The sequence below is a fragment of the Chiloscyllium plagiosum genome, unplaced genomic scaffold, assembly GCF_037043375.1.
Source record: "Chiloscyllium plagiosum isolate Xiang-an unplaced genomic scaffold, Cpla_swu_hap1 HiC_scaffold_13, whole genome shotgun sequence".
Lineage (NCBI taxonomy): Eukaryota > Metazoa > Chordata > Chondrichthyes > Orectolobiformes > Hemiscylliidae > Chiloscyllium > Chiloscyllium plagiosum.
Window position 1 is genome coordinate 76859824 of NW_028270151.1, and position 15293 is coordinate 76875116.

Genomic DNA, 15293 nt, shown 5'->3' on the forward strand with positions numbered 1-15293 from the left:
TTAATTTACTTGTAACAATTGTGCACAAAGTGTAATGCTTGCTAAGATGGCACCACTCATCCATACTTCCCCAAGTCACCACCATTTCAAAATTCTGTTGGCACATGATTCTGAATAGCTGTGAGAAATAAGCAGACTTTCCCAATATTGTATCTTCATTCCCTAGTTAATGGTGTCACATGTATTTATGCCACAATAACAATCATGATGTCTGGCACATAGCAGATGACAGCTGGGGCACTGAAGCATAGCAAACTCCACACGTACTTCTATCACATTCTTTACATGCTACACGTCTAAGAGTACTACTATGTACAACAGGTTCAATGTCACACAAATTGCAGTCACCATGACCACCTCCCAGCCAACTTTAGATAAAGTTGATAAGGAGATAAGCAGTATATCTAAACAAAACTCTCAGATTTGGTTCTCATAAAACACTAGAATTGAAATATAGGTCAACAATTTCTACAGTATGAGAAGAGTTGCTGATTACTTGGGCCATCATTAGCAATCATGAATCAGCTTGCAATGTGATGCATTTGCACATGCTAAAAACTACATGCATGCTATGTAATTATGTAGGCAAAAGAAACTTGTACATACATTGCACATTTTCATGAGAAAAAGGGGTCATAGAGACTGCTAATCTTTGTTGCATTCCCATGCATTACTGTGTCCAATTAGAATCTACCTGCTTGGTCTGAGCACTAAGTTTGATAATAATTGTTCTTGCTGAATCTCCATCTTAAACTTGATTCAACCAATCAGCATCTTCTTTACATGTTGTAGGAATTAGTATCCCTTTCTCCAGTTCTGTTCCTTTCATCCTAGTTGGGTTCACTGCAAAAATTGGCTCCTCTTACCAATATTTAAGTTCTGTACTACCAAATTTCCTACCAATGTACTACCAAGTGAAAGATATTGCATTGCTAGTTTTCACTTTCGTGTTGGTCATTGGCCTGAACCATATACATTTGAAAGCAGAAATGGATAGACAGCAGGGGAGAGACAGTTTTGTAGTAGTAATGTCAATGAATTAGTAATCCAAAGGCCCAGATATGGTTCTGGGAGCATGGGTTCAAATCCATCATGGCAGTTGGTCAGTTTGAATTCAATTTTAAATGTGAAATGTGAAGTTAGTTGCAGTAAATTTGATCATGAAATAGTTCGTTCCATCGAGAAATTAAATCTGTAATTCTTATCTGGTCTGGACTAGATATGATTCCAAATCCACAGAAATATGATTGACTGAAATGTCCAGCAATCCATTCAATACAAGTTCAATTCGAGATGGACCACAACTATTAGCATTGCCAGTGATGCCCTTATTAAATAAAAGAATACAATAAACTGAATGGTTACTTAAAGCACAAAGAATCACATTGATTGTGGGGCTGCTTTCTGTACCATCAGATATATTATGTAAACAGCTATTGGAAAATCCTGGACTGATTGCTTTAGGTAATATCTTGCTCTCATAAAAATTAACCATTTTAAGTCTTGAGTAATTTCCTTTCCTTTGAATATATCCTGTGTGTTCCTATTCATTTGGATGAGTGTTGGCACTTCAAAGATTAGAACATGAGAACATAATAAGTAGGAGTAGTCATACGCCTTATGGTCTCATAAACCTACACTGACACAGAAAGTGGTTGAGAACAAAACATTGAATGTTTTCAAGAAGGTGTTAGTTCGCGTTCTAAGAACGAAAGGGCGCAAAGAGTATGAGGTGAAAGCAGGAACAGAGTTCTGAGTTGGATGATCAGCTATGATCATACTGAGTAGCACAGTAAGCTAGAAGGGCTGAATCACCTACTCTAGTTCCTATTTTCTAAGTTTCTATGTTGCAACATGGTCATGGCTGATTTTTTTGCCTGATCCTCATTCATCCTCCCACTTCCTTAATCCCTTCATTCCCCAAGAGATGATAAATCTATTAATCCATGCCTTCAATAATGGGACATCCACAAGCCTTGGGAAACCTTAGGAAAGACAACCTTTTCTCATCTCAGTCTTAAATGAATGACCCATTATGCTAAGACTGTCCATTTTTCTAAATTCCCCAGTTCGGAGAAATGTCCTTCCAGCATCTACCTTGGCAATTCTTTCAGAATTTTGTCTCTTTCATTGAGATCACCTCATATTCTTTGAGACCTCACTGTTCCAACTCTAAGGCAAATATATGCTTCTTTAGATATGGAGATCAAAACTTTATATTTCCATTCTTGGTCTCAGCACAGGCCAATACATTTGTAGCAAGATTCTTCTGTGAGTACCTTTGCCAAAGAAAACATATCACTTCCCTTCCCAATTGTTTTTTGTAGCTTTAAGCAGTATCACTCACACCACAAAATGTGTCCATCATTACTTTAATTATGAGAAATGAAACAATATCTTGAATAAAACCCAAAAGCACTGCGGATACTGTTAATCAGAAACAAAAACAGAAATTGCTGGAAAAGCTCAGTAGGTCTGGCAGCATCTGTGGAGAGAAATCATAGTTAACATTTCAGGTCGAGTGACCCTTTCACAGAACTTGAATCATTGATTAGAATTTTAAAAATCTAAATATTGCAGTAATAATAATTGGTGGTTACAACTGGTAGCATAAGGAATAAAATATTTCTGGATAAAACAGATCTATTCTAACCTTATTACTATTTATCTAACCATATATTTTCAGCTAAGAATTTTTTCTGTTTATATTCTTGGACTCATTGTAAATCAAAGTCCCTGGCATATATGTGCTTTCTGTCATTGGTGTAGAAATTTGTAGAGCTATGTTTTCTTCCTTATCGAACAGCAATGCACTGACCAAATGATGATTGCCAAAGGCAGTGCTAAACACCCCCGACTTTCTCATCACCAACATATCCTACTCCGTGTTTGGCTCATTGAAAATTTATCATCCAATTGATAATACATATTTGTGTAGAAATTTTATACTTAAATATTTCAATATCGAACAAACAGGGACTTTCTGATAAAATGAATAAAGTAAAACAAAGTTCAGATAAAGGGCCTAATCTAAAGATATGATAGGAAACATAAATGATTACATTCCTAATTGGGAGCAGAAACTTACTCGAAAATGCACCATTAGTTTTTAACTACTTCATTCTTTATTTGAAAAATGAATATGTAACCTTGTTGAACATTCTTAATTTAGTTTTCAATTTGGTGATTATAATGTAAATAGAAAATAAGTAATTCTATGTAGATTTATGGACAAAATAGCTATTAAGAGCCACATAAAGGACAAGTCAAATTTTAAAAGATGGGCATTTTCAATAATTTATCAAATTGTTATGAATCTAAGGTCATTATTTCATATTTTAAGGTGGGTGTGGGCACGTAAAACAAAGGAGAGCTGGCCAGCCCATTGGCACATGGTACAAAGTGTGTTGTGAGGAGGCTGTAAAACATTTTTGGAAGAATTTGGGCAGATTTAGTGATTGCAAGAACATTGCAATAGAACATATTGTGGAAAAATGTGGGGTTATGCAGAAATAATGTGTAGGGTATTTTTAAATGGTGAGAAGTTGGAAAGCGTAGCTGTGTAAGGGATTTGAGTATCCTTGTCAATAACTCTCTGAAGCATAACGTGATGGTGCAGCAAGCTATTCAGAAGGCTAATGGAATGGTGACCTTTATTGCAAGAACATTGAGTACAGGAGTCATGACTTTTTGAAGCAATTGTATAGGAGCATGATTAGACCGCACATAGACATATTATATACTCTGGCAACAAGCCTGAGCCTTAATGGATGACACTGAGCATTTAAACTCTCCCACCTGGTGGGAGAAACTGGAATTGAGGAATTTGACATTCCTCACGTCCACTTACCTATCATTGCCGGATAACTCGTAATTCCCCTCATGATCAATGGTTTGTCTATCTCAGCCTTAAATATACACAAGGACTCTACCTCCACAGCTCACAGTTTCAAAGACTCTCAACCTTCTGAGAAAAGAAATTTCACCACATATCAATCTTTAATTGGCATCACTATATTCTGAGACTATGCCCTCTGGTCCTAGACTCAGCCATGAAAGGAAACATTGTCTCAGCATTTACCCTATCAAAGCTTTGAGTAATCCACTATGTTTCAATTAGATCACCTCTCATTATTCCACAGATGATTTGACCAGTTGCCTTTACAAACCCACTGCCCAGCAATGATGGGTGGTGGAGCATAAGAGAAAAGGACAAAACAACATTATTGGCCACTTTGAGCTTTGGCCATGGAACAAAAGGGATGATTATAAGCTTAAATGTAGATTTTGGACTGTGATTTTAAATGGATACTCCCATGCTAAAAGCATGGGAAGCTTTCAACCTTGTATTGAATGAGCCTTATGCTTCCTAGAGTGTCAGCAGGATTTCTGTGTAAATTGAAAATAATGCTAATAAGAAAAATTCTGACAAGACCTTCGAGAAAGAGACAGGCAGGACAGCAAGATAACATTGGTAAGGAAAGAGACAACAACATCTAGGGCAAAATTAATTACTTCCCATCATATCAAGCTATGATCTAGAATGGACACATCTTTGTTGTTTTGTTTGTACGAAGGATTTGAATCTGGATAATGAGATGTTTGCAGTATAAAGATGCTCAACTTTTCTGTAGTCTTCAGAGTTATGTTTCCTTTTTTAAAACTGAGATGAATCTCTTTTTGTGTCACTTGAATAAAATGATTGTAAAACCTGTACTCAGTCTCCAGTTATTGTTGGATTAATTAAGCAATGAAGGTAGCAAAATGTTTATAAATCTTACTGAAATCTTTGCTGAAAACAAGAGGTGATTTTCCCTTATTGAGTATCACAATCTCTGAATAAGGGATTGTCTGTTTGGAACTGAGATGAGGAGAAAATTCTTCATTCTAAACGCTGCAAATGTTTAGAGTTCTATACTCACACAGAGTTCTTGGTGCTCAGCTCAGAGGTTAATTGATTTTTGGGTACTTTAAGGGAATTAAGGGAAATGGAAATGGGAACACAATCAGCAGGTAGAAGATAAGCCATGATCTTTTGATGACTTCCTCTGGCTCCTATGTTTTATGTCTTCATAACCATCCCAAAAATGTATACAATACATATAAACAATATTTTTAAATTTCCTCCCACAACCTGCAATAATTTCTTTGCTAATTTCTGTTCGGCACAGGGCAAAGAATCAATATGAAATTCACCGCTTCAATGCAGAAATTTAGAAGTGACAAATCAAATCTTAGTGATAATTAATTAATTCAGAAAGAAAAGGATTTCTTTGTGATTCTGACACGGAGAAACTCAAATTGCTAAGTCAAAACAAGCTCACTGTAGCTTTAATTATGTTGAGCAAACTTAGTATTATTTTTAAATTTATTTAAGTGTAATGGTGACATAAATTCTGCAGGATTTTGGTTCAAACTATTTACACATTCATTCTGGCCCTCATCCAGCTTGCTTCTTTCTTTAGTATTTGTTCTCATTCCAAATTTCTTAATTTCAAAATGACAGCAACTTTTGAAACAACAGTCATTTCAAGTGAATGTTTTATTACTTACTGATATTTTTCCTTTCTCAGGGCTTTTCTCCTCTTCCTTGTGATTACAGTTCTCTTTAACTGGTATGAATCCGCATTTAGTCTGCAATACGAGTAGCTTCTTTCCAGAAGGTGAAGGAAGGGAAGGTGAGCTGGAAAATGAGGCAAAGCAAAGATCTCCTTGATGTGAAAGGGACTTCTTACAACTTTTGGAGTTTTCTACTTGATGGCCATAGTTTTGCAGACCTGAGCAGACAGACTTGGAGAGAGGCAGATAGGAATGTTGAGAAGGTGCATATGCATTTTCACTTAGACTGGTATTACAATGATTCCTTTTGGGACACGTAAGTGCAGTTGTTCCACAAGGGATGATTTCATGTTGCAGTTCATCAGAGTGATTGCGTTCATCCAGACATAGGGTCCATGTGCTTTCTTTTTCTGAAACTGCAGCATTATTGCATTGCCTTGTTTTACTTGACACTGGTTTCTCTTTAGGTTCACCATTCATAGACCAAGATTGACTACCTGTGATAGAGGGTAATATGTTCCTAATTTTACAAGATGATTCCATTCCAATAAGATCAGAGTTTAGAATAGAAATTTCTTCTTTTATCTTCTTATTGATATCCTGTGCAGAATTACTTCGAACATCATTTGTTTCCTTACCTCTTCGGTCAGTAAATTTAGTACCTGTGAATCTAACATTTTTGTCTTGTTCATTCTGTTGACCAACTTGCAATGCAAGAAGCAATGGACAGTCTTCCATGGCAGCCTCATTACAGAACTGACCAGCATCTCGGCTGTTCATCTTCAAGGATGCCATATGATTTACACAATCTTCCAGCAGCTGAGACACATAAACATCTGCTTCTAGTGGCCTTGAATTGTTGAAATTACTCTGATAATCTTTCTTTGGTCCTAACTGACAATCTTTTTTACTCCATTTGCCCAAATGTTCAGAGGTGTTATGGGTGCTGACCAAAGCAAAACAGGAAGAACACAGAATTACCTCAGCAAGATTGGAATCCACTGATTTCCTACAGCTTGGGCAAAGACTGTTTTTATTCACTTCCACTACTATCAGCGATTTTGATGCTATTTTAGTCTCTCCTGTTGAAACTGTCATGCTGTTTAGCTCCCTGTGTGGTTGTGTTGTCAATAATGCCTGCTTTTTTAGCAAAGTAACTGGAGCAACTTTACCTGCAGTGTTACGATTACTCTGTAAGAGCATAGGATCACCATACTGTGACATCAAATTTGTTGCTGAGGAAACATCGTCATTAGTTGATTTAACAAATGGACAAATACCTGTTTGATCATCAAGATTTATTTTGGGTTCGCTTGTTCCATTCTGTCTCATTGCTGAGATCTTGCTCAGATCGCTGGTGCTATTTCCTTCCATTGCTCTCTCTGTATCAGTGCAGGAAACTGAATGACCAACTGACATGTTTGCTGAACTGGTTCTGTCAGTCCTTGATAGCCCATGACTTTCAATCTTATTTTGAACATTGATGCCAAAAACATTTGTTTCTGTCTTTTGCCTAAGCCAGTTTACAAGGCCCATTGCCAATGAAAGTTCAGTATCACAAAGCTTCAGCAAGCATTCTTTACCTTTCCAACTGCCCTGGAAGAATTCATGGCTGTTGACATCCACAGTAGGAGATGGAGCCATGTTTTCTTCAGCTCCCACATAAAAACTGTACATGGACAAAGGAGTTTGGGGTTGAGCCAGAGCATGTTGTAATGTGGACACATCTTCATCTAAGATAGGACTTATGCTGGGTTCTTCAGGGTCAGAAAATAGTTCATAGAGGGCATCCCCACTGTAACTGTCTCTGGGAAATTGTCGGTTCACACATGGGCTTTGTGCACTTTTGTTCTCATCCTCTTCTTGCCCTGGAGAAAATGAATCATAGTATCCCTCATCACTGGTTGATGTTGATTCCTGATGGTCACTCTGTGGTGTTCCCAGATCCGCAGAGGCATCTAAGTTCTTCTCAGACTCCTCAACCTCTTCTTTCTCTGTGATTTTTTGAAATTCTAAAGGTGAAAGTGTTAACTGTTCATCCCCAGTCTTAAGTGCTGTAGAGTCTGCACCTCCTTTATTTGTGGTTGGCTCCTGAATGTTTTGAGGTGCTGCGTCAGAGTTTTCCATATTTTTCCAAAACCCATTTAGTTCTAGGCCATCTGTCTGTCCTGGTGATGCAAGCTGTTCCCCTCCACCTTGGAAAGATCCATTGGAGGGTGTCTGTTTATCTTCACACCTTTCGGTTGCACGTTTATAGCTGTGACCAGTCTCCAGTTGGTCAGCATTTTCTTCATCAGCAAAGATCTCACCACAGCCAGTGAGGGAATCGAAGCTCTTTAAAGAAGCAACATCTTCACAGAGTGTGCTGCTACATTCATGAGATGAATCTGAGGGTGGGTCACTATCAGTAAAGTACTGTGCTAAAGAATCACCAGCATGAGTTAAAATCTTTGAACTTTTGTATATCCCTTTATGAGGTCTTAATGTCATTCTACCACCAAATAATTTAGAGTCTGGTTTATGGACCTTGGTTCCTATGGAGGGTACTTTCTCCTGCCTATTTCTCCTCATGGTAAATAAACCCCTTAAGCCCCTTTTGGGTTTTCTCAGTGAAAGCCGCCTATTTGTAATACAATTTGCAATTGATGGTAATGATTGAGTGGAAGGACTTGGAAGCTCAAGTCTTGAATGGTTAGATTGGGATGAGACCCTTCTTTCTCGCAGCCTATTCAAAACAAAAGGCTCAGAGTTCATTGCCATTTCAGAGAAATTTATGCTGTTAATAATTCTATCTTTATTTTTATCAAGACATGTTATTATCTTATTATCTTGGGATTTATCCAATTGACTATATTCTGTATCTTGTGCCATAGATAGAACGCAGTCATGTGTTTTGCTTTTTCGTACAGACCTCTGCAGATTCCAAAATCCTTGTTGGTCTCCTTCTTTATCTCTTTGTACAGAGGTGCTAGTAACACTGCGAGCTTGCCCTGATTTTAAGAATAGTTTCTTCACTTTTTCATCCTTGCAGCTGCCTCCAGTCATAACTGAATATTTATTGAGTGATCTTCGCTCAAAGTCGATATCAATGAAGGTCTCTGCATTTTTGACAGCCTGTTGCAGGCTGTATTTCCGAAAATTTCTTGATCTTCTTGCATCCATTGCCACAGGTCACAAATGTTCTGCTAAAAAGAGAAATGTGTTATTCACGCGATTCAAACTCACTTTTTCATATGTGTGATCATCTTCATTCTTGATTAAGCAAATGTGTATTTGACAATTTGTTTATACAATTAGCAAGATGAGGAATAGAGCCATGAGTATATCTAGTATTGGGAGAAGAAGAAAGGGTCAGGTGCAGCGTGGGACATGGAAGGTTGGATCAAATGATGGAGAGAAGGCAGATCAGGTGAAGAGCAGGCCAAGGAGAGCATAGAGGAATTACCGAGCCAAATCTCCAGTTTCTCAGAGATTCAGTTGCCGTCCCCTATGATGGGGATTCTGCAGAGACCCCTTGTACAACTCACACCTAGGTTGGTCATGTAAGATCCAGGCCGTTATTCCCTCTATCTCATAGGTTATAACCAAAGGTCAAGACTTTGGCAAATCTTTGGCAAAGGTTCTAAAATGGACATGACAAGAATTTTTTTTTCACTGAGAGAATTGTTGAGATATGTAGCCCTCTACCTGAAAGGTTGGTGGTAAGTGATTCCATAAAAAATTTAGATAGCAGTTTTAATGTTTCGATTCTGATATGATTCTTGAAGGCTCGAAAGTGAATTCTGTTCCTCTCTTCATAAATGTTGCCTGACCTTCTGCTTTTCTTATACATTTTCTGGATTTCTTACAGTCTTCCAGCACGTGCAGTCATTTCCTTCTATTAGAAGGTCATTGGGCATGTATTTTAGGATGAGGAACTTGGAGGATTAGAGGCAAGAAGCTGAATGAGATACCAAGCACAACAACTTTTTTCAAAAATCAAACATTTAAAATAATGTTTATGTCTCACAATAATAAAATATCTCAGATTGAAAGGCAGATTCTATGGTTCTAGGGGATGAGCCAATTGCAGTTAACAAGGGAAGTTAAGGAGAACATTCATTGAAAGATAAACAGACATTATGTTAAAGATTAGTGGGAAAACAGAGGGTTAAGAAATTTTTTAAAAGACAAGAAAACATGACTAAACAATTACTAAAAATGAAAATAAATATTGAAGGTAAACTTGCAAAAAGTATCAAGATGGACAGCAAGAGTTCTTTAACTATATGATAAGGAAGAGAAAGGCCAAAATGAACATAGGTCTCCTAAGGAATGAGTTGAGGAAATAATAATGGGGAGACAGGAATGGAAATGGGATTGAATACAGACTTTGTATCAGTCTTCGTGGTAGAAGACAATAATAACATTCCAAAAATACTAAAACCAATAAGGACAGAAAGAGGAGAGGAAATAATATATAACTATCACTAAAGGAAAAGTAGTAGGGATATGAGCTGATGTTGCCTGAAGCTGATACAACGTATCCTAGCATATTAAAAGAATAGCTACCAAGATAGTGAACTTACTGGCAATTTTCTTCCCAGAATCCTCATGTCATGGAAAAGTATTGGAGGACTGAAGAACTGCCAGTGTGACAAGCCTTATTGAAAAAGGGGAAGAGACAAAAATCAGGTGCTAAATTTAAGCCAGTTAGCTTACTATCTGTCATTGAGAAAGTCTAGTATAAAGGATTAGCAGAGAATTTAAAAATACATCATTCTTAATAAGTTTGTTAGAATTACTTGAGAAAGCAACAAGTAGGATAGATAAGAAGGAACGTAGATATAATATATTTGTATTTGTAGAAGGTGTTTGATAGGGTACCAAACAATAGGCTGCTTAATAAGATAAGAACCCATAATGTTGGAGTTGGTATATCAGCATAGACAAAGAATATGCTAATTAATAGAAGAGAGGGTAAAGGGGTCATTTTCAGGATGGTAACTTATAACTAGTGGTGAACCACAGGGATGAGTGCCAGAACCACTATTGTTTACAATATATTTTACTGACTTGGATGAGGAAAGTGAGTACTGTATAGCCAAGGTTGCAGATGACACAAATATAGGTGGGAAAGCAAGTGATGAGGATGATATAACGATTCTACAAAGAGATATAGACAAATTAAGTGAGTGGGCAAGAACTTAATAGATGGAATATAATGTGGGAAAATGTGAGGTTATGCACATTGACAGGAGAATAGATTAACTGAATTTTATTTAAATGGAATAAAAAACTGCAGAAATCTACAGCACCCATGGATTTGGGAGTTCCCATGCATAAATCATCAAAAAGCTAGCATCCAAGTTCAAAGGGTAATGGGCAATGCAAATGGAATATTGGTGTTTATTTCAAAGGCGACTGAGAAAGAAAATAGTAATTTCTTGCTAAAACTGTACAAGACACTGATTAAACCACACCTCAAATAGTGTGAACAGTTTTGGTACTCTTATCTAAGGAAATATGCATTGAAATTGGAAGCAGTACAGAGAAGATTCATTTGGATTATCTCATTATGGAGGGATTATCTTGTGAGAAGAGGCTGAGTAGGTTTGAACTCATTGGAGTTTAGAAGAATGAGAGGTAATGTTATTAAAATACAAGATGATTAGGGGTTTAGTACAAGATGATTAGGGGTTTAGTACAAGATGATTAGGGGTTTAGATAGGGTCAACAGTGAGAATCTTTTTCCACGTATGGAGTCAGCTATTACAAGGGGGCATAGCTTTAAATTAAAGGGGGGTAGGTATAGGACAGATGTTAGGGGTAGGTTCTTTACTCAGCGAGTCGTGAGTTCATGGAATGCCCTGCCAGTAGCAGTGGTGGACTCTCCCTCATTATGGGCATTTAAGCGGGCATTGGATAGGCATATGGAGGATAGTGGTCTAGTGTAGGTTAGGTGGGCCTGGATCGGCGCAACATCGAGGGCCGAAGGCCCTGTACTGCGCTGTATTCTTCTATGTTCTATGTTCTAACACACAAGATTCTAAGGGGGGACATGACAGGATAGGTGCAGTGACGTCTCCCCTTGTGGGAGAGTTTGAACCAGAGGACTTAATTTCAGCGCATGATGTCTTCCAGTTCAGACAGAGATGAGGAATCATTTCTTCTCTCAAAAAGTAGTAAATCTGTGGAACTTTTTTAACACAGAGAGCTGTAAGGGCTGACTGATTAAGTATATTCATGGCTGAGACAGACACATTTTTCATCAATACGGGAATCAAGGATTATAATGAAAAGGCAGGAAAGTGGAATTAAGGGTTATTAGATTGAATGACACAGCAGACTCATAGAATCATAGAGATGTACAGCACGGAAACAGACCCTTCGGTCTAACCTGTTCATACCGACCAGAAATCCCAACCCAATCTAGTCCCACCTGCCAGCACCCGTCCCATATCCCTCCAAACCGTTCCTATTCATATACCCATCCAAATGTCTCTTAAATGTTGCAATTGTACCAGTCTCCACCACATTCTCTGGCAGCTCATTCCATACACGTACCACCCTCTTCGTGAAAAAGTTGCCCCTTAGGTCTCTTTTATATCTTTCCCTTCTCACCCTCTAGTTCTGGATTCCCCGACCCCAGGGAAAAGACTTTGCCTATTTATCCTATCCATGCCCTCCTCATAATTTTGTAAACCTCTATAAGGTCACCCCTCAGCCTCCGACGCTCCAGGGAAAACAGCCCCAGCCTGTTCAGCCTCGCGCTGTAGTTCAGATCCTCCAACCCTGGCAACATCCTTGTAAATCTTTTCTGAACCCTTTCAAGTTTCACAACATCTTTCCGATAGGAAGGAGACCAGAATTGCACGCAATATTCCAACAGTGGTCTAACCAATGTCCTGTACAGCTGCAATAGGACCTCCCAACTCCTGTACTTAATACTCTGACCAATAAAGGAAAGCATTCTTCACTATCATATCTACCTGCGACTCCACTTTCAAGGAGCTATGAACCTGCACTCCAAGGTCTCTTTGTTCAGCAACACTCCCTAGGACCTTACCATTAAATGTATAAGTCCTGCTAAGATTTGCTTTCCCAAAATGCAGCACCTTGCATTTCGCTGAATTAAACGCCATCTGTCACTTCTCAGCCCATTGGCCCAGCTGGTCAAGATCCTGTTTTAATCTGACGTAACCCTCTTCGATGTCCTCTACACCTCCAATTTTGGTGTCATCTGCAAACTTACTTACTGTACCTCTTATGCTCGCATCCAAATCATTTATGTAAATGACAAAAAGTAGGATCGGCCTTGTGGCACTCCGCTGGTCACAGGCCTCCAGTCTGAAAAATAACCCTCCACCACCACCGTCTGTCTTTTACCTTTGAGCCAGTTCTATATCCAAATGGCTAGTTCTCCCTGTATTCCATGAGATCTAACCTTGCTAATCAGTCTCCCATGGGGAACCTTGTCGAATGCCTTACTGAAGTCCATATAGATCACATCTACTGCTCTGCCCTCATCAATCTTCTTTGCTACTTCATCAAAAAACTCAATCAAGTTTGTGAGACATGATTTCCCACGCACAAAGCCATGTTGACTATCCCAAATCAGTCCTTGCCTTTCCAAATACATGTACATCCTGTCCCTCAGGATTCCCTCCAACTTGCCCACCACCGAGGTCAGGCTCACCGGTCTATAGTTCCCTGACTTGTCCTTACCACCCTTCTTAAACAGTGGCACCACATTTGCAGACTCAATGGGTGAAATGGCCTACTCTGGCTTCTATGTCATACTGTCTTCTCTTAATAATTGTTATGCAATATATAGTTGATTAACTGCAGTAATAAGAACAATTTGCATTTTTGTACTGCCAGTAATATATTAAAATAGCCTAAGGAGAAAAGATTATCAAACAACATTTAACACTGAGCTACTTGCAAGAATTAAGTATAGACGGCCAAAAGATTAGTAAAAACAGTTTATTTTAAAGAGGAGGAGAAATGGTGAACAGGTGTAATGGCTTTGGGAGACAATCCCATGGCTTGGAGTTTAGGTAACTGTAGGCATAGCCAATCAACAGTGGAGCAAAGAATTGGATATGTTTATAGCATAGGCAGCAACGTTTGGATGAGCTCAAGCTTATGAAGGGTGCAAGGTGAGATGCCAACTGGGAGAATATTGGAGTAGTTGAGGCTAAACGTAACTAAGGGATAGACAAAGGTTTCACCAGAATCTGATTTTAATCTGGGATGGAGATGAAGTGAAAAACCGAATACTACAGCTTATAACCAATAACCAACTCTTTAGTCGCATCTGGTATAATATCTACTGTATAATATAGCATTACCATGGGTTTTTTTTCAGATTAGATTACCTCATATAAAGACAATTTGAAATCCTAGAATTACATTACATAAAAGTATGTAAGGAGATCATTTGATCATGAAATTAATGTTGGTTTTGGTTTCCATGGATATGACACCAACTCCAACACCCCATCTTGCTTGCCCCTTGAATCATTAACATTTTTCTTTTTTAAACAAATATCTAACTTTCTTTCAAAATGTTTTGGACTCAGATTCACTGAGACTTTATCAAGGAGTTCAATATTTTAATTACTCATAGCATAAGCATTCTTTCAAGCCTTCCTTAAAATTAATTATTTTAAAATTTTATACTGTTTTTATCGCCCTGCTTATCTGTGAAAACAATTTACCATTATTTGTACATAGCTCTTCATAATCTTGAGCAAATGTATCAGATCATTCTGAACTTATAAAGACTATAACTTTAGCCATAAATCTATGCCACGTACTACTTGTTCCCCAAAATCTGAGCACTCTAATTGTTGTGGTTTTTATTTATCAATGATTTGCTGTCTAGAAAATTCCTATTCTATCACTCTTGACAATTGTAACTGTTAAATAATCTGCCAGTTAAGAACTGTTCAAGTTTTCATTTCTTGTCTTCTTTACCACTCAGTTTTGAATCAATGCCACATTATTGCTGATACCCTTTCGTCAAGAGTCATGTTAGCTTTTTATTCTCAAACCTAGATTAAATCCTGAATGTTGAATTGAAAGCCGCCTCAGCTTACACAATAGGTATCCTACCTCAGTCACCCAAATCCCTACCCAGATGGCATACTGCTTTCCTGGCATTCTTGTAGACCTGCCACACTACTTACCTGGCACCCTACCCTCCTACCCATCTGGCACTCTAGCTTCCCAATACTCGAATATCACACTTGACTTATGTACTTACTGTTTGACGCAGATGTTAAAGTGTCAGGCTCTTTAAATGTCCAGATACTGCATCTGACCGCTGTGAGAAAGGGATATGCTTTATGTCACTGTGGCATTGCTGCACTACACGAGCATTGTCAGAATGGAAGTACAGCTCTGCATTTCTGAGGGAGCCCTCATCAGATTCTCCTCTCAGAAATAGAAAGGTCCCTCTTTTCATAAAAGGAGAGAAGAGTGACAATCTGTACGAAATTGCCACTCCCTGGAAAAAGCAGCCCAATATTTCTCTATTTATTCCATCACCATTCGGAAAACATCAATCAGGTTATCCACCCACCATGGCAACATTCTGGTAAACATCATTTCAAAAGCATTTACATCTTTCCAGATGTGTGATGCATGAATTATCCACAATACCTTTTGCTCATATCTCTCCAGTCTTTACCTCTATGTTCAGTTATGAATAAATTCAAGAAGCCCTGTATTTTAGCCTCTTGCTG

At 38.2% G+C, this 15293-nt stretch overlaps 1 protein-coding gene across 9 annotated transcripts in view; it reads right to left on the reverse strand.

Moving 5' to 3' along the window:
- amer3 (APC membrane recruitment protein 3) overlaps positions 1–15293 on the reverse strand; it is a 143345-nt gene that overhangs the window by 104374 nt on the left and 23678 nt on the right. For 5 of the 9 annotated variants that reach the window (XM_087993764.1, XM_087993761.1, XM_087993768.1 and 2 more), the window contains exon 2: positions 5554–8744. In XM_087993764.1, coding sequence (XP_087849890.1) covers positions 5554–8721 — 3168 coding nt within the window. In that variant the 5' untranslated portion in view covers positions 8722–8744. Of the gene's footprint in view, positions 1–5553; positions 8745–10127; positions 10202–15293 lie in introns of all 9 variants that reach the window. The other 4 variants (XM_087993762.1, XM_087993763.1, XM_087993767.1 and 1 more) reach the window with 2 other exon arrangements.